The sequence below is a fragment of the Rhea pennata genome, chromosome 4 (assembly GCF_028389875.1).
Source record: "Rhea pennata isolate bPtePen1 chromosome 4, bPtePen1.pri, whole genome shotgun sequence".
In the NCBI taxonomy this organism is placed as follows: domain Eukaryota; kingdom Metazoa; phylum Chordata; class Aves; order Rheiformes; family Rheidae; genus Rhea; species Rhea pennata.
This window is the reverse complement of record NC_084666.1, coordinates 3148387-3169083: the sequence shown is the minus strand read 5'-3', so window position 1 is coordinate 3169083 and position 20697 is coordinate 3148387. Positions and strand designations below refer to the sequence as shown.

General features: G+C 42.1%; 1 protein-coding gene across 1 annotated transcript in view; it reads right to left on the bottom strand.

The window, feature by feature from the left end:
• SLC4A11 (solute carrier family 4 member 11) overlaps positions 1-20697 on the bottom strand; it is a 72461-nt gene that overhangs the window by 40784 nt on the left and 10980 nt on the right. Inside the window, exons 3-6 of the mRNA XM_062574489.1 lie at positions 15823-16054; positions 14498-14579; positions 5822-5945; positions 2433-2639 (exon numbers count right to left, since the gene is read on the bottom strand). Coding sequence (XP_062430473.1) covers positions 2433-2639; positions 5822-5945; positions 14498-14579; positions 15823-16054 — 645 coding nt within the window. The remainder of the gene's footprint in view (positions 1-2432; positions 2640-5821; positions 5946-14497; positions 14580-15822; positions 16055-20697) is intronic.

The window sequence follows — 20697 nt, the reverse complement described above, 5'->3', positions numbered from 1 at the left end:
GCTCCTATTCTCCTCTTCTGCAAGTCCTTCTAGTACTGTGTTCTGCCTACTAGAGGGGGTAGAAAGCAGCAAAAAAGAGCACAAAAAATGAAACCAATTTGCTCAAAATTTATGAAACCTCTGCTTTCCGTTTTACAAAGTCCTTCAAATCTATTGGTTGGGTCAAAGCAAGAGTCTAAGCACTGAGTTACACAAACAAAACATCTGATCAAGCATCACCAACCCCTTTTCTCAGCCCTCATCTAAAATAGTAGAGGGTTATATGATTTTCACATGGCACATTGCCACACAACCCTCTTGCTGATAGGATCCTCTCCAGCAAATCCACACCTGTCATGCATGCAGGTATAACATGGCCACAAACTGCAGCTAGAAAGCATCAAAACTGTTAGGGGGCCTTCTCTACTAAGAAAATCAAGTGACTCAGTAAGATGACTTCAGACTGACATATAATTATGTTTGCAAGCATTATTTAGGTCTTGCCTAAATTGCCATCGAAGATAAGCCAAAGCAGACTTACAGTTTGCTTGAATGCACAGCACAGTATACAACTGTCTCCTATCCCCTTAAACATTTTAGTAGAGGTGAAAATAAGCACTTATAGAACCACCTCACCACATGCATGGTGTTTGAGGCCTATTTCTCTCCTGTCTCTGCAGGATAAGTAGAAAAAAGGAAGCAGAAAGTAGATCTGAACACTACCAATAGACTTTACTCTCAATGGCTCCCTTTCAGGGGGGCTCGCTTGTATAATACAGTAGCTCCAGGGTATTTGTTTCACTTGGGAGGTGGTTTGCAGGTTGTAATTACACCCTGGTCTCTTGCAAGTTACTTACCACATTAGATGCTTCCTTTCTTGCAATTTATCTCACAGATCAGGCAAAGAGGGAGGACTGCTGGAGACTCATGGAGCTCATACGAGCTGACGAATGCAGAATGACCCCATATTAACCTCACTTCTCCAGGCAAAGCTTTGTTTGCCAAGAACATGGAAAGATATCTCCATACCCCCTCTTAAGATCTATACTGGCAAAACTACTTGGGGCAGCAGGAGCATATTCTTCCAAGAGGCATCAGAAAACATTTACTACCATGCCTGCATCTCCTGAGACTGAAAGATAAAACATCTATAAAAACAAGGACTGACCGAGTAAGACTAAGAACAGCCATTACCAAGGACAAGCACTAAAAAAATGGGCACCACAATTTACAGGACTGTTTCAGAGAAGTTGAAGGTCTGCCTGGTCAAGACTTCTTGCCAAGCTAGACATAAGGAATACCATTTCTTACAGCCAATACCTATCAGGTCAGCATGGAAAACAGTTTTCCCACTCACAGAATCAGATACCAGAAACCCCTATATAGGCTGGGGGGAAAGTTTTTTTTTTTTTTTTTTTTTTTTTTAAAGCAGAAGACCAAGCTGTCCTGAAGAGGCAGGGCTATTACTCTACTAGCAATTCCTTGGAGGTACTAAGATCAAAGTGTTAAACCTGCTTCACTTCCATAGCATTGCTGCAGTAAGTCCAAATATCACCACTCTGAATGACTGCCTTTGAAGAACATTTCAGGACTTGTCGTGCAAACTTAAGAGTGAGCAGGTATATGGATTGGCAAAGTTCAAGCCACTACCTATAAGGGAGGGTACTCTGCTGAGAAAAAGACGGGCTTTACTCATTTCCAGATGCGCAAATCAAACTCTTAATTCCACTCCACAAGAAGAGTGGTAAGTTATTAGCTGCCACACCATATGCAACCTAAAGCATTAGTTATTTGTAATTCATGGACAAGAGTAGTAGGCTAGAGATAGCACAAATCATTTTTTTTCCAGGTATGTTGCTTGGTTAAAGAATGAATTCATGAACAGAAAAGAAATCTAGTGGCCAATACACAGGAATTTCAAGAAAGCTGAGTTACAGCATTTCCCTCAAACTTCAGAGTAGAAAGCCAGGATATTTTATAGAGCTACAGATTCAAACAACAAGAAAACAGGCAAAGTACTGAGAAGCATCTTTCAACCGAAATTACTGTGTGGGGACAGCCAAGAAGTGTTTTGACTGTAGGAAAGACAAGCAGCAGCTTCCTGACACTTCTTCCGACTGTAAGGATTTAATAGCTTGTATTGACAAAGCACAACAATCCATTAATCCCACCCTAAACTAGGCATCCAGAAACAAAGTCTTGCAACCATTTCAACCCCCTCCTAATCTCTGTTCTGTCAACGCTTGCAGTTTTGAAGTGTCTTCCTTAGATTTATGGCAGGTGTTGGACAACAGGAACATGCAGCAACCATTTGTAGAAACCTCAGTATGTAGAGCTTGTTAGGAGGGTCTGATGGACAGCAAAACTGCTTTGTCTCCTTACCCAAACACCCTTGCATTTATGCATTTAGGCAACACCGCAGCAGAAAGGCAGGAGATGTTGGCCAGTCTTACCTTGAGCGGCCTAGGGCTGTGCGACTTATGCCCGTCGCTCTTTGCTGAGGGTCTCTGATGCACCACTGTGAGCAAGTGGCGTTGGTGGACTAAGGCTTCCTTGAACTCCTCTTCAGTTTTGGTTTCTAGAAGTTTCTGCCGAAAGGTTATGTCTGAAAACATTGTGGCAAAGGTCCGACCCACTTCCGTGGCTGTTTTGGTACTTTTCTGAGGAGAGGATGCAGCAAGAAAAGAAAGATAAAAAGAGTTAAGCTTTTTTTTCCCTCCTCTCCCCAAAACATTTCTTTCACTCCCAGAAGGGAAAGCCGCTGGTTTGCCCCTTCCAGTACCACTCTCTGAAAAACAAGCCATCCTGCTAACCAGCTTTCAGGACCCCAGAGGTTCCCAGGGGAGAATAGCACATGTGGAAGTTGTTCCAGACTTGAACATACCAACCACAGCAGGAGCTTGGTACGTGTGTTGACACACAGGCCCCAAGCAGAAGCGTGGATCAGTCTTTCTCTGTTGACTTACCAGGACACAAGCCAAAGCCCAATCATGCTGAGCATACATTTTATCCCCTCAGGGCTAAGACCAAATAAATAAGGGTCCTTTCTATCCTACAGTGTCTCATGTTCTACTGCTACTGTGGTGCAAAGACACAGTAGTCAAGGCTCCTGCAGGTGTCTGGATGTATTTTCCAGAAGCCTGGGATTATTATGTACATCTGCTTCATCAGCTTTATGTTTTCTGGGCATTAAAACCCAATTTGGTTGGTTTCTCTGGGGCAATTCTGGCAGCAGAAGTGGAGATTTAGAGCTCTCAGCTAAAGTAGCTACTGGCAGAGGGAAAAAGCAGAGGAAGTAACCAGCTGAGCATGCATACAAGTAGCACTGCATGTCTTCACCAAATGTTTGGAAAAGGCAGGAGACTTAAAAGCATGAAAAAAGTACCCATTCACAGGCTTTAACACTTCTGCAAGCTACAGGCCTGATATCTGAGGGTGCAGCTTAAGCAGCAAATACCACTTTCCCATTACTCCAAGCACTACAAAGGCAACAATAAAGGAGACAGAGTTCTCTGTCCTCACATAAAACAGCTAAGTCCATGCTCTATAAATCCCGACCCGCTCAGTTCCTTGCACCACTTTGGTCAGGGCAGAAATAACTGCCAAGGCAGTTTCTAAACTGCACAGAATCAAAGCTAAGATTAAAGACCTGCTTCTGATGCAAATGTTTTAAACATCCTCCCTTTGCCACACTCAACAGCCTTTACAGGAACTGCTAGAGACACCCAAATAATCACCCTCCTTTGGAAAGCCTCCAAGCTCCTAGCATAACTGTGGAAAGTAATAGTGTACATTATTGATCTGAATAAGTTTTCACAATTCACAACAAAGCAGATGAACCATTTGTTCACGAACACAACCAAATTCAGTGCTGCTTGAAGCATAGGCTTGGACACAAGTGGCACTGTACTAGTCTCAGTCATCCTTTAAACACTAGTTTCTCATCACTCGTGCTGATCTGCCTCCTCTCCATCACCTTCTCCTCCTTCTATCACAGCCAATGATACTTCAGACACGCTCACCAAAACACCTTCAATTTTAACTTCCAGAAAACATTTGGATTTGATGACTATGGAACTTGTTTGGAGTGCTTTTAAGCTTGATCCACTCAGATCAAACCAGCCTGGATTTGTCAGAAGAGGAAAGGGTAAAGGCTTCTTATTTAACCTCTGAGAGGCAATCTCCTTGGGCTGAGTGCAAAAAGTTGCTTCAAGTTGCCCAGTACCGCTCACTGTTTTCCCACTGTAACCTGCCTTTCCCAGAGATTAACAGTTTGGAGGAGGAAGAAAGATTAATAGAATCAAGTTTTTCTATTCATCCTCTATGTTGAAGACCACTGAAGAACTATATTCATTAGCACAACAGATGCTCATTTTCTGTTCCCCTCCCCACCACCCTCCAGTAAGGCTCATTTAATCTGTTACTGTCAGTAGGTTAATTATTTTAACTGCTGTACCAGAAATGCGTAGAGCTGGCTAGATCAACTCATTTAAAGTAAAGCATATTGGCAAGTGCAACTCTGCTTGGCCTCCACTCCCTTTCCTTAATTTGATGCTGTCCATTAAAATTGCACACTTTCATGATACAAGCGGATGCAGAGCTGTTTGCTGGATGCTTTGCACATAGCTGGCTAGAGATAAGGTAAGTGACATACAATGAAAGATCAATGCAACTGTGAGCCCGTTCAGTTGTTTGCTTGCTGCTATTCATAGGGGACATCAATATGTTTCCAGTCTGTAGGGTTTAAGATTCTTGCCAAAAGCATTGAACCACTCAGTCTGGAAAGATCTGCCAAAAATCCTGGGAAATAAGGAAACATCAGTATTTCCATTTAAACAAGGGTGGTGGTAGAGGGAGGAAGACGGACAGACCAGACTAGAAGGTCTCAGGGTCACATGGATAGCATTGAGAAGCAGGAAATTCAATCCAGATCTCTCACATTTCAGACAGGGTCCCCAGACAGCTTAAGTGTGAAAAGGTCTTGAGCTTTGAACCACTCAGCCATTAGTTAGCCAGACACACACACACGACTTGATCAAGTCTGTCCCAGTGCTTTCTATAGAATAGAAATGGTGATCCCCAACTGACCTTAACATCCCTCGATGCAGTGAATGTGTTACCAGGTCATTTGCTGGTTGTTTTGCATGTAGACAGTGCCAAGTACATCTGAGCAAGTTTAACCTTCTTGCTCAGGGTAACAACAGCCGTAAAGATGCATCCACAAGGACCTCGGTACAGCATAACCTTACATGGCTCCCAACCAGCCTCTCACATACTGCAATAGAGCTCACCATACCACATCTCCCTGTTGGCTAAATCAGTGTGTCTATACCTGCTGCAACTGCATCTACACTGTAGCACATAGTTCAGTCAAGAGGGTTTTACTGGTAAAGAACCCAGACCTTCAATGTGGAGCATCAGCTGCAGACCCCCAAAAAGACCATTTACAAGGATGACTTTAACTAGGAACAGCATTCTTTACCTCCAAAAAAATGGTAAAGCTGGAGAAAGAAAAATCTGCAAGTAATCACATGTAGTAATCAGACTGTAGTATTAGCAAGAGTTGAGCACATGGAGACTACAGACACTTGACCTGCGGTATTCCCCACCATGTCATGGGAGAGACCATTCCCCAGTATGAGACAAGGGTGCAGTTCATTGTAATCTATCCCTCACACACTGTTAAAACACAATCTTGAAAACTGTTGGGGAAATCTCAGGCCTTGTCACATCCTTCTGTGTCTAAAAATAGCAGGTCATCGTTAACCCGAAGAGAAAATTAAGGAAAAGCAATCCTGGGAGAATCCTCTCAAGTACCAGAGCAAACAAGAGCAATACTCACCATTTTAGGAGGAGCCAGAACTAATATCACAAATCTCACTTCACAGGAATTTTCACCCCAATTCTGAGGCCTCTCCAGACGGCTGATGCAAACATGACGTCGCTGAAGAGACTTTATAGTGCAACTGTCAAAGGAGAGAGCATGATTCTCTTAAACCTTCCATATCAGGAGAGAGCAAGGTGTTTCATAATGTCTATAAAGAGACATTTCAGTTTGAGAAACAAGATGGTCTTAGCTGTGAAAGGCTCACTTAAGTCCTTAACAGTGACTTTAAATTACTTTCACCCAATTAGCACTTTTACAGAACTTGACCTTCATGCTTTTATGGGAAATAGCTTTCAAAATTAAAAGGCTCCTTATCTCTTCCCCATCTGCTTTTTAACAGCTGAAAAAGAGGCAAGAACATAACCTGTACTTGCAGTGCTGCAGGAGCTCCTGCCAAAGGGTCCTCTTAAAAAAAAAAAAAAACAAAAAAAACCAAAAAACCACTAAGCACCTAAATGAATTGTAAACACTTCACACTTCCAAAAGCACTTTGGGAGAAAAGATGAAATGAAAACCTAAAGTTAAGGCAAGATGCCAAACCAACACGTTCCCATTTCTTTGTGCCTTGGGCAGATCTATCAATATCTGTTTCAATGTCTTTCCCCTTTTGCTGCTCTCAGGTGTTTTCCCCTGTTAAGGCTGGATTAGAGACTAAGCTGACCTTCATGCTTAAGGCCTAGGTAGGCTGTAGCAGGCTGAATTACTGCTCAGGTGTAAGTGTTCAGCTGGAATCCAGGCAACTGCATTAGGCATGGAAAGGCCATTTCATTAAGCAGGACTCCCATGACCAAGACCAGTGATTTGAAGTTAAGACCATCTTTGGATGCCATGAAAGACCATGTCTATCTCCACACTGACATTTCAACAAAGCTGTGATTCAAGGAACCATAATTTTTTTTCCCTATTGGAAACTCAGGAAAAGTAGCACTGTGACTTGGTGCAGTTGCACAATGCCATGGCAGCAGCAGGAGGTTAAAGCCAGCCTGGACTGCAGCCCTTTCATTCCTGTAAAAGCCTCCTAATACTTCACACCTCTTCTAGAAAGCACTGGTGAAACAGGTACATGGGTTTTTGCCTAGAAACACTAAAGGAGATAGAAAGTACCTGTTTTCCCTCCCAAGATGGCTTTCTTTGTGGTTCAAAAAAAAAAAAAAAAAAAAAAAAAGTTAAGTTACGTTCATTCCTTTTTCATCCAGCAAACACTATTACAGTCAATAAGTCACTTAATTTCTCCAAAATTATGGCACATCTCATTCCTTCCAAGATGCATTCTCAAGCCCCTGCACCCTGAAGGGCATTGCAGCAATGCATGCTATTTTCTAAGAAAGTTTCTTTCCGGTAGGTGGTCAGGAAGTCATTTGACTCATGCAAGTTAATCTGACAAAGGCACTTGTTAGAAAGGGGAACTTCCAAACAGCTTTATTGGCATACTACAGGCTATGAGCAAGACAACAGTATTTCATAGTTTTCTTAATTCCCCTCTACCATGGCCCTTTTACCTTTTTCTACTCAATTCAGCCTTGGAAGAGAGGGAGAAAAAAAGTTAAAAGGCAAATCTTAAAGTTAGAAGTAAATCTCCTCTGAAGTGATTGAAAATACAGTCCAAGCTAACCTCTTCTCCAGGCATTAAAAATGCCTGCTGTTTGGAGACTACTGTCAATACTTGATTTAGTTCAGGATCTGCAACAGTCCTTGTCCTTCCTTCCCAAATAAGGGAATAAGCACAGTCAACATCAATTTTCTACCATCAACACTACCATCAATTTATGGTAGCAGTTCTGCTGTGGCTGGGCAGCATGCAAGTTACCTCATGTTACAGCTGAGCAAGATGATAGGGGCAGACGCATTAACTCTGGGCTTTGGACAAACAGGAGAACCATAAAGTTGACAAATACTTTGATAAAGATGGATGAAAGTAAGATGACCGATAAACTGCATGAACAGGGCAGTGAATAGTTAATGCAGTATTAGGAAAATGCCCCATTTGTAGTCTGCTCTGTTTGTTCCCAGCATTTTCATTCCTCAGCTTTTGAGGTCACTACGCAAGTTATTTGAGGATGGCTTTTCTAGGCATTTTGAGTATTACTACTATTCTGGAGAGGGCCAGAACCAGATATGGATACCTGCTACACAGACTGCACTAACACTTTCCAGACCCCAGCTTGTCTACAAATCAGGTAGCATGTGATCTAGCAAGAAACTCTATTGAACTGCAAAATGCAGCCAGAAAGAGGCGTACTACAGGGCAAGCACTGGTCACGTTAGCACACGTGCCAGCGCTGGAAGTGGGGAGGGACACCAAGGCATGCAGGTGAACAAAAGCTGGTACCTGTTGCACAGGTACAAGCTACCACCCACCTCTCAGGGATGCTGGCTGGTAGTACCTCTGTGAGGTTCCTATTTGCCTGGTCCTGCCACATTTGAGTAAACTCAAGAACTGATATATCACACACAAAAAAAGAAATTTCAGCTTGCTCTTACCTGATACGTAGATACCAGCACACAGAAACCCCTCGCCCCTTACTACTGTAAGCTAAGTCATGATGCAATATAGCTATTTGGATTATATAGGACTATAATTATACAGGACTATCCATTCCTCAGACTAGAGCTCTGCAGCTAGCTCTCTCTGGAGTGGTATGCTTTAGCTCCAATAAGTTATTTCCAAGTCATTGTGCTTTCAAGAGATGACAGTACCACCACCACTGTCAATCCACAAGGGACAATATTGCTTCAGCTTTAAGAGATTCTTGAGCTGAGGGGAGGAAAGTAACTCCTTTCAAAGGTTATTCTTTATCTCTGGCCTGCCACTTCTCTCTAGAAACATTCTCAATGCTCTTTGCAGCAACCCCACCCTTTCTGTTTTTCTAAACAAGCAATCTGCATTTCCCTCATCTTGAAGGAGTGGGAACCTGAGCAATACGAGCATCTCGTAGTGCTTATGCAATACTGAAAGATCTAGCAACACTGAGCACATTCACAGGACACCAGGAAACCCTCTACCATCATTATGCTTTTATATCTGGAACAGTTTTATCCACAGAGCTGAGTTTGAGATTTCAAAACTATTCACAAGACTGTGGATTAAAGAGATCTTTCCACAGTTCCTTCCAGTTTTTCTGGAAAGAGCTTTATTGGCACTGACATGCACATCTAAATCCCAATATTACTTACACCCATAAAATTGGCTGTTGACCACTGAAGATTGTATAGGGCAACAAGGGATGCAATCTAAGTCAATATAGTTGTATAAATCTGGCTGAGTCAGTTTATCAAGAGTCAGAATGAAACCAGGTTTAAGGAAGTGCAACTGAGAACAGCTCTGAGGCATCTTTGCATGGATGAATGGAACAGAGAAGCAAAGCCCGGGGAAGAACAGTCTCATCCGTGCGGGGCTTGGTCTCACTCTGCTAAATGCCTTTGTCCAAGCAAAAAGCGATCTCTACTTTCAGTGCCACGTCAGGTCAGTTCTGCCCAGGTGTAATTCCACATCACACAAGCTTTACTATAAACTTAAGCTGACAGCTTAGATTCATCTGCTCCTTGGTCCAAACTCTGTTCCCACTGTTTTGATGCCACATGCGGATACATTATAACTAGAATATAAATTCCTGCCAGACTTGTGCAAATATCTGTAGAAGACAAACCTTTAGTTCACATGGAGAAACTGCAAGCTATTGAACATTTCAGGTAGAAGTTGCCATATCTCCAGCCTAAAATTGAGATTCTTTTTCCAAATAGAGCAGCTGTCTTCAAGTAGCACTTACATTCCCCCCTTAAAAAAATCCTAAAATACCTATGGCCAAAATGAAACTCTGGACAAGACAGACATTTTTGGCTGACCTTAAAAAAAAAAAAAAAACAAACAAGTTTTACCAAAGCCTGCAAGTTCCCTTTTGGTTTGAACTAAGTTTGGTTCTTTCTGGTTTGGCCAGAAAGCTGAAAAAATTTTTTACTCAGTATTAGTTACATAAGAAAATGCTGGACTATGGTTTAATGACATACCAGGTTGTATTTTCAGCAGTTTTATTTTGATCCTCCAGTAATTAAATTCATTAAAAGGCAGTTTCAGTTACAGCACCCATTTCTGCTTTGCTATCCTTTTTGCTTTGCGGGCTGCACATCTAGCAGCATTCAGCATGGCATTCAGATGGTGAGAACAGGCAGCGCTCCACTGAAATCACTGATACATCGAGTCACACACGCCGAAGATCTGACCTACGCCCAAGATGTTATCGGAGTAATAACACATTTCTCAAACAAATCATAAAAAGGGTCAAATTATGGAGACCCAAGAGAAACAGAAACCCTCTTTAAACAGGGCAAGAAAGGAAGTTAATTCAGAAACAAATTATCCCCTGCAGTAAGAAAAAATGCCCAGTAGAGGTAATCAGCTAGCCAGCCTTTTCCTGTCCCAATGCAGAACAATGACACTTCTTGTTCTCGCACGCTGCAAATAAATCTTCCTCCGTGAACGAGCTCCAGGCACACGCTTCCAGATACCAGAATCCGCAAGCGAGAAATTAACTTTTGACCAGCAGGACCCTTCACCAGGGCACCAACAGCTCAGCATACAGCATTTTCAGCAAGACATGGCAAAATCACTCCAAGCTAGATATTGTTTGGAATTGCTAAAGGCACTCTGCTGAACTCTTAAAAACACTCATCTTCTCTAGCAGTTAATTTCTAAGGGAATTGGGGAGAAAGTATTTCCTACAGGCAAATACACAGCGGAGAACCTCCTCCCTCCCTCCACACTCACTGCAGGCACTGAACCAAGGCACCCTTCTCACCAACAGCTCTCCTCTGGGGACTCAAATTCCCAATTAAGGGTTTGAATTTGAGAACTCCCTTCCATAACAGGGCAGCTGCAAGAGCTTCAGCTGTGCAACATTAAGTGAGACAGGCTAAGAAGAGTACTATGAGCACCTGTATTTTTAATTCTTTGAACACAAAGGAGGCTTGGGAGGTTACATTTGCAAGCTTTGGGAAAGAGGCTCTTGTTTGTAGAACTTCAAATTCTGTAATCAGTTCTGCTAAAGGATAATATTTGTAACAGTTGGATTACTTAATTCCCTAACACCATCCCCTTTTATTTGAAAGGGGCACTTTGAGGAATAGTTACTGAAATACTACATTTGAAATCTATTCAACACCTAAAACAGCAGCATTATGGCTTTTTCTACAGTTTGGAACACATACCTCAAGGTCCAATTTTTCAAACATGCTAGAAAGTCTTTGCTTCTACTTTTTAGAGATGTATTAGTAATTTGTTCCACACAATGATCATTTCTACGTGAAAACCGAGAAATCACTACACTTAAATGTTAATTCAGACAGCAGTTTTGCTTAATGCCCATTATAACCTCACACTTCCTGTTTTTGAAAAGCTACCTGGGTTTTTTGCATTATGCTCCTCCACAGGAACCACTGCAACGACACACAATATCAGAATAAGCAATTTTATATCAGCACAGACCACATGAACCACTAAACTACTCTCTTTGCTTGCAGAGAGGCTTTTCCCCTCCTTTGCCTGTTACAGCAGCTTTAGCAAATTAGCTGAACATACTGGAGATAAGTCCACTGCCAATCTATGTGCCTTATCAATGTAATCAAAAAAAGTAGCTCTTCAGCTACTCAGTACAGTCTTGAAGCAGCTTGCCTTCCCCTCCCCTTTTTTCTTCTCCCAAACTTTTGGGAAAAAGAAAGTTATATATCCCAGTGATAAGACTATAGCTCAGAGGTAGTACTGCCCTAGGAGTTCCATTCAACTCAGACAGCATTTATTAAATAACCCACACAGCTGCTATTGCTCCTAGGAAGACACTGAGGAGAGATATGCACTAGCAGTCAGTTGACAGATACTTTAACATTCTCAGCATTAGGGGCCCTTCTTTCCACCCAAGGGAAAAAGGGAAAAAAAAAAAGGAAAGAAAAAGCTGTGCAAGAAAAAAAACTAATACTCTCACATAAGGGCTCCTTCCCCATCCCTTCCAATTCAGACATGCAAAGCATCCAGTCTACCCTCCTCAGGCTCTCGGTCATGGTGGCCTTGGCTGGTTCCTAGGAAACTCAAGCACTTTCCTAGTAGTATGTGTACCTGCTGCAGTCACTGCACCCTGAGGGGTACCGACATGCCTTCCACAAACCAAGTTAAACTTGAATTAGCCCCCCAAACTTGAGTCATAAGCCTGATCTTCAGACTAAGCTCTTCAATTCCCCAGTGACTTACTCTGTCATGTGGACAGAGCCCAGATCTGCATGGGAAATCTACCTTGGTGGTGGTTCAATAAACCTGAAATTTTTTGTGAGGGAGTCAACTCCAGCAGAAGCAGAACAACAGTTTCACCCTAGTTTCTCCCTACCCCCCAGCTCTTCCTGCTGAAGACGAGCATGGAGTGAGTCCTTTGTCCGGCAGCAAGGAGAGAGGGGCCGAATTTGTGTTTCCATTAGAAATGCACTTCTGCTAGGAGCCTATGCAAAACCTGCCAAGAATCCTACATAAGTTTTTCCTTTACGGATTGAAGCTTAGGCATTAACATTCTCCCTTAAAATCAAGGCAGAAACAGCACTACCAAAGCTATGCTTCTTCCTCATTAATATACTCCTATCATGATACTCAAGCCTATCTTAGTCATTATGAATAAGTAGTTACAGTGCACACAAAACACAGCAGTGCTAATCTATGTTCTTTGCTAAACTTTTAAAGTGCCAGGATAAAGAACAGCATAGAGAAAAGTTAAGGGTTCTTCCCACTTATATAGGAAAACAATCTTTAATCAATAAAGCTTCCTTTTACTTCAGAGCTTTAGAAGTGTTTTGCAATCTGATTTAAGGAAATAGGTAACATCTAAAAATATCATTCTCAATCTGTTGCACAATAGCTACAGCAGAAACAGTACAATAATTAGATAATTATATTTAATAACTCATCACTGCTTTCCCACCACACTATTCTCTTCGGAGTAACATGAGGAAGAAATGGGAAAATTCTGCACAAGACACCTTCAGGCTGTAAACTTGTTTTTCAAATCATGTGTTGTGAAAGCTACTATTACTCACATGGATATATTCAAAGCCTTGGCTCACTTTCTACAGAAAGGTTGAAATTATGCTCTTAAACTTCGCATATATAATCACAGCACTTGTATCATGACCTCTAGAAGCACGCTGTTACAAAGTCAACAGCTCAAAACCCTGAGGTTGAAGATACCAAGGAACAGTCATTCCCCCACCTCCAAGGCTCTCCCCTTCTTCCAGTATAGTTTCCCGACATTCAACTTGGATTTTTAAATTTAAACAATTAAGATCCTACATTCACCTCCAGACATTTGGACAAAAATTCAATTTATGGCAAGATTAGATTAGGGATGGGGAAAACAGTTTTTCAGTGAGAAGCTCCCACCCTCTGCCTTTCCCAGAGTAGCATGCACCTACACTTATTGCCCCAGTCCTGTTTATAGCATCCAAAGGGAGAACACCGCACAAAACCACTCTCGATTGACTGGCAGAAAAAGACTATTTTGCTATATGAACAGATTCTCATGTGTAAGGTGTTCCGTAAATCCCAAGTGTACAAAGCTGACCATAGTGTACAGACTCATTACATGGTTTGCTTATTTCATAGAACAGAGCCCTGATGTGCAATAGTCACCTTTTAACAGAGATCACATCTTTTTATTCCGTAAGAGCCGAAACAAAAAAAAGATCTACAAGGCAGAATAATTTGTTTGCTCTGGCCATAAGCAGAGGGTAGAAAAAGCAGTGCTAGGAAAAAAGCTATTGTGACAGTTGTCCTAGCAAACTGGCTGTGAAGGCTACATTATGCACACACCCCTAGAGCCCTAAGGCTCCTATCGAACATACATTAAATCCTGGAGAAATTACTAGGATATTTCTTGACAACTTGACTTTGAGACTACATATGCATAAAGAAGACAGAAGACAAATTACCCTTCTTTGGTTGGCCCAGTGACTCACCTGGGAAGCAGCAGTTTGGCTTACCCAGCCAGACTGACTCTGGCAAAATTACTTCAAAGTGTAGCAAATCAGTTTTGGTGAAGCAGTAGCTGGAGCGGGGGCAAAGCCATCCTGCCTTATAAATCCCAGGTGACAGAGTCCTTTATCTTAAGGGTCTGCTCCAATGTTTAACAATATTGGCAGTTAGTCAGAAGCCTCATTAGTATCTGAATTTGACTCCAATCTCCAGTCACCAAGTTTAGATGTTTTTCAAAGGGCCTAAAAAGCCTTTTGATACAAAGGTCTCTGTCCTCAGAGTGAGCTGAGTCCACAAATTCCCTTGTCCTTCTCAGAAGTCCTTCATTAATGTTTCTCAGTACATAGCATTTTCAGGCCGAATTTTTTCAGCATTTTGCTGTTAACACCAGATTCAGATAAAACTTCAGCAGCTTAATGCCATGCACAGGCTGTGGCCATCTCTGCCTATGCTGCTCCTTTCCCATCTGCAAAACAGAGGTCTGATGCAGAGATACTGATCCCACAGACCAGGACAGATGGCCAGATAGGGTATTCCCACCTTGACTTTCAAGAGCATATTCTGGAGCACTGTTCTTCCACACAGCAAGAGAAGTTTTGAGCAGGATTTTGCTAATTAATCTAGGTACTTACATGATACAGAGCCAGGACTGCTGATACTGCACCCCTGTGACTGTTGCTGTGACCCCTTGAATCGTATCTGATAGGAGATGGACTAAGCAGGGAGGGAAAAAAAAAGAAATATTGAAAGTCTGTTTATTTGTTCTACAATAACATTTCCTTTCAGACTGAAGCTAAGCGCTAATACTAAGCATACTTATTTATCTACTTACTGGATTGATGCAAGGGTGGGGGGGTGTGACAACAGGGGAAGATGGAAACCATTTGACTTGATGCTTCTGAACTGTCCTTAATCTTTCACAGCTTGAAAAAGGAGCTGTTTTCTCCTAACCTCACCTTGCCACAGTATTAGGTTATTAGATTAACATTATTCAACACATACAGACAGGACTTGGAGATTTCCTCTTCTGACTCCCCTGCCCTCTCTCCCTGCTTTGTAATTACTGTCCTCACAGGTCATTTTATGGAACTGCTCATTTTTTATTTATTGGCAGAAAGCCTAAGTTAATGAGATAAATGCAAAGCTCAAAAGACAGGCAGCAAGTAGTAACCAAAGCATGAACATGCTTACTACATGCTCAGGATTTGACATATCTGATAAAAACAATCATTCAGGCTGTGACAGTTACATTTGAGGTGCGATTTGCGTGTTTGTTTATTCATTCCTGTTGGCTCTGGAACATCATGGGTGCCTACAGAGAGACAATGCTTAGTTAAGCTTCTTTGCATCTTGGGCTAGAGGGTAGCATTTTAATCTATTCTATGACATTCGCTTGTAGCTTAGGTTGACACTTCAACCAACAACATTGGCTAGGGCTGCTCCAGTATTGAATTTCTGGAGGAAAACAAAGAACTTCTCACTACTTCCAATTGACTGGAAGCAGTATGAAGGCTCAGCCCTCCCCACCCAATTACTCTATATGAGGCAGATGGTCAAAGTGGTCAACATTCCCAGCCTATGTGAATTCAGATGGAGAATCACAAGGCAAAAGGAGCCATTTCTGAATGGACACCAACAAGTGCCTCTTAAGAGCATCAGCCACTTGCCTAAGGATAATGACATCAGATTAATGGGTACAGACAGACAACACACTCCACTGCTAGAGACTCCCCCCCTCTGGAGAATACCCACATCTGATTTTAGTGAGACAGACCCCACTAAAGTATAAAACCCCAGAGACAAGATTTAGTCCAAGTGACACATAAACAAACCCCTAATGTGACATGCAACATGCAAGTCTGAGGACCATGCAGTAGCAAGTGTTCAACACACCACCAATGAAAAGGTTGACAAAAAAAACACACAGTAATCTGCAGGCAAATGAAGAGTTAGTTACCATTCCCTTCTCGAGGGGTCCCTGAATCTGTGAATAAAGTGCTCATGATTTTTTCAAAGTTGCAGCTTGGCTCCATGTTATCAGGGTCTTCAGCAAAATGTTTCAACATCTCTCTAAGAACATCATCCAAGGAGGTTGCGGTTTCATCAAGGATGATGCTGGCTCTGGCCAAGAATCCATCCAGGTCTCGGTGGGCTCTGACTTCCTCCTCAAAATTCTTTAGCTTCAGGTACTGCATAAAGAGGAGGTCAGAACATTAGACAGTCTTATACAATACCTAACTGCTAAGAACTAGGATCTGTATAGTTCCCAAGAACAAATTCACAAAAAAAATTTTGTTCTGATTACCACCAAACCAAATATTCTGGAATCATTTTCCCGGTCCAGATTAAGAGTTTTACATGATATTACTACAACATTGAGGGCCTCATTTTCAAGGTTTATGCTAATTTAGTCACCATAGGTGAATGCCTTAGATACCATCTAAACCCCAATGTAGAAAGCTGAACTAACAAAATTAGTTCGTCACTTAGGATAAAGCACACAAGTTAATCTAAAATCATAAATGCTTAAGGTATCTTTTAGAGGTCTCTCTTGGTTTAAGTAATTCATGATGTTTGTAACATAGGAAAAGTTATTTGAAGAAATATACATTGAGCTCAGCATCATGAAGAGTTACTAACATGCACCTCTGCATCCAAAACTAGCTCTTCTCAAACTAGGAGCTATCTCGCTGCCCTCCCAGTTAGGGAATCTGGAGAGGGAGATATAAGGACTGTGAAAAGGGGATGAAGTATACAGTGTTCCCTATCCTCTCCCATCCCCAGTTCCACTCCCAAAGAAATTCTTGTCTTTTTGATTCAAAGCTAAACATTATGTGTAATGTGTGACAGGAGATAGCAGAAGATAGATGACAGAGGCTGACACAGTCTCAACTCTGCTGATTCCCTCTGCTGTCACAGTCACAGGTTGTAGACCTCTAGAGATAGGAAAACAGTCATGCTATATATATACATACATACATTAGTGTCATTTCCTTTCTGCATTTGTCACCTGTGAAGTTTAATTCAATTAAATTACAACATGTCATTCCCATTCAGAGTTTCTGGAAATTCATACATGCAGTTAGCACTCACAGTAGCTGTCAAAAGTGACCAATTGTCTTCCTTCAACAGTTTGAGACTGAATGCAGAGATGAGATTTAGACTTCATTATATGGATCTTAAGTCTCGCTGAAAATCAGCGAGACTTGAGTTCATTATGTTGAAGAAGAGATTTCAAAAGATGCATTTATGGTCCTGAGCAACCTACTTCAGGTGACCCTTCTTGAGCAGCCAGGTTGAACCAGATGACCTCCAGAGGTCCCTTTCAACCAAAACTATTCTGAGATTTAAGCACCTGGCTCTCCATAAGCTCTGTAAAGACCAAGCTTTGAATTCCTTTTACAAATTTCAGTCTAAGTTGCTTCTATGACTAGGAGCTTGGCACATTCCTCCCATGTTACTAAACTGTCCCAGAGCCTGAGCCAAAAGATTCCCTCCTCTCACACATACCCCCCTCTACAATTTCCATTTATAGCCTAGACACAGCAAAGAATGCTAACATCTCACTAATTACTGTAATTATCAAGGCAACTATCAAGTTGTCAGTACATATCCATTGCAATTAACACTGTTTTACTTTACATCAATCATTTCTTGCACAGTGCAGTGGAGACAGAGGAGTCTCTCAAGGATTTTAGCTCCTTCCCCCAAGCCTTTGTTGCCATCTGTTCTTAGGAAAAGAGACAGTGAAATAATTACATTACAAATCCCAACTAAATGAGGCCACATAAGTGACCGAATCTTAGGTTGTCACTGCACAGGAACAGATTAAAAACACCTATGACCAGCAGGAACTGTAACGGTTACAGCAGCAGCTGTAACAGGTATTTGCGGGGTCACCACATGACCAGCAACCATCTCAGAGAAGGTAACTTGTTTCAGGAAAACAGCTCATCTCACATGCAGAGCCCAACCTGAGATGTAGGTTCAAAGAGCAGAGGCCAAAGGACCTAGAGAGGATTTAACAATGTGGATAGCACAGATGGTAGCCAAGGAGATAGTGAGAGGATTAAGTGCCAGTCTGCCACAGAGGTGGCCTCATGGGTACCACCGTGCTAGGGAGGTAACAAAACAAAGCAGTGGCTTCATGCCACCAGCTTCTCCCATGCACAACAGACACCCCAAATACCAGGAGTGTAAAGGGGAAAGGGATGACAAATGAATCAGACACCTTTAAGTACAGGATTGACCTGCACATCTCAGTCAACATCAGTCCTCCAGCATGCTGTGCAAGTCTGCATCACTGGCCTGATGGGAGTGCCTCTCCAACACCTTCTGCCTCAGAGAAAGCAGTGACAGCAGCAATCCCATTCCTTGTGTGAGGTGGGGTTCAGAGTTTGACAGGCTGTCAGCAGTTTACTGCTTATCATAACAATTTGGCCCCAGCTTTGCTAAAGATTTCCGGCAATGAATTGGGTAAGTCATTTTCTAGACCTCAGCTCTGTTCTTTCTCCCTGCTCCTGAACAGGAGTCCTTCCTGACACGTCCATAACACGGGAAGATACGCACATTAAACATTGCGAGGCAGCTTGCTAACATAGGAGGATATAAATACATTTTTCTCTAGCTGAGATACTAAGAGAATTAGTTGGAAGTGCTGGTACAGCAACACCTGGGAGATAACTGAAACAGAACGTACTCTCCAGTTAGGACACTCACTGGTTTAGAGAGAAATTAATGACTGCTCATTCACAAATATTTTTGGTTAGATAGTCAAATCACACCAGGATATGCAATGCTGGAATCTGCTTAGCAAAAAAAGCCAAGACAGCTACCTAACAGTAGTTTTAACAGAGCCAAGTATCCACAAGTGCAAGGCCCCATGCTTCTATTACAGCGGGAAGAACACAGGCTATTGAGCTTACAGAAATAAGAACACATTGAAACAGCCTCCCTCACCTCAGGCAGGCAAGTCTACCAGCCAAACACTACAGCCAAAGGTGTAAGCTTGACCCATACAAAATAAAGCTTTCAAACACTCAAGAAAGTCCAAAAGGTTAGTTATCTGCTGGGCTGCTGCTCTGGATCACATCTATTTCCAGACTTTACAAGCAAACTGCAAGAAGGTGCACCAAATTGTGTTGTCCCAAGCACAACTCCACCTTTGCTGCTGTCAGACACTCAGGGCAGTTTCCTCAGAAACCCATTCAGATGGGGATTAAACAGTTCAAACTGACAGCAGCCTCTCTAGCTTTCTTGTTCTTGTACCTACCAAGTGCAATGGTAGAAACATGCCCAATACACGGATTGATCTGCGGATGCACATGTTTCTTATGTCTCTCTGGGAGCAGCCAGAGATGGCGACACTCCAGTGGGGCAACATCTCCCCTACAAAGCTTCCAAGTTCTACCACTTTTTCTAGTGATTTCCCCTTCCTAGTCACCTGGAGCCATCTCACCAACAACTCAAACTTGTGTCCTAGCTAAGTAGGGCAGTCCCACATCTTCCCCCCCCACAAGGCTACTCCAACTGATCTTGCCATCCTGTTGCTCCTCTGTCCCAGAGTCTATGCAGGGCTACCTCCATCTAGGGCAGAGGACAGCAATGCGTCACCTCTGAATGCATTATCCACAGATATTCTGAAGATACAAACAGTAGAACCTCCCTTCCAAAAAAGTCTTTGTGCACAAAATCCTCCTAACTCCTCAGTGCAGGACTAGCTCTATATAGTCAGCATGGGAATGGTTTGATTGAAAACATACATCTCTGTAGGTGCCTCCAGTCCCTAGTTTCCTTCATATTCAAAGTACACAGTTCCACTTGTCCTCCCTGGAGGACAAAATTGGCAGTATATCTTTTCACAAACCTAGCTAAAGCAGGATAGCTCTGGTATTTGTTGCTCAACAGCACACTAAAACACTTAAGCATGAATTACATGCCAAAAAAGCAAGAATCCTTCAAATCTGAAAAGAAACCAGAAGAGCCACTTGTGTTAGCACCTCCCATCTATTTCCTGTCAGATTTAGAGTCTACATTTGTATTTAGAGTTTGCATTATAAGTGACCAAGTTCTTGTATTACTTTAGATTTCATGTATAAAACTCAAAGCAGCTTGGGTAGTAGTCTCATTGTAAATTTGTCTTGATTAATACTTCAGTTCCTGAGAGTGGTTGCCAGGAACTGGCAGAATAGTTAGAGCTTTTATGACTTATCAAATATTATATTTAGATTACAAACAAACCACAACCTTTTCTTTTGGGGGGGGGGGGGGGAATTTAATTCTCCTAGAAGCATTTACGCATTTACCTCCTAGTAATAACTCAGTTTGCTGAAATACCTTCCCATACTTCGAGCATGTATGTTGGCTTAGAGGCCTAGAAACAAAGCAGAGCTGACAAGGATTCCCTCAACCCCATGGCTTTGGTGCAGAGCTTTACAAACCCAAATTACAACCTTTGAAGAAACCTACAATAGTTTACTTGCCAGGATCAGTGATGCAAAGTTTTCATGCAGATAGTTGGGCCCTCCAACCAGTGTACTGGGCAAGAGGTAGGACAACTTTAAAAGCACTACAAGCCATGCCTCAAAACCCAGAAAAAACCCAAGATTGAAACTCACATTAAGCATCAATCCATTGCTACTGCTGCATGCTTTTAGCATATTTTTGTATTTGGAGGTTTGTGGTAATATCACCAATACAAGGCTTTTGCATTTCTGTCTTATCATTATCAATTTAGGTCAAGAGTAAGCATAAACTAAACTCCGTTTCACAATCGTCCTTTCAGGTTGCATGTTTCCAGGGAGTTCATTCCCGCTTAACCTTGTGAAGGCAG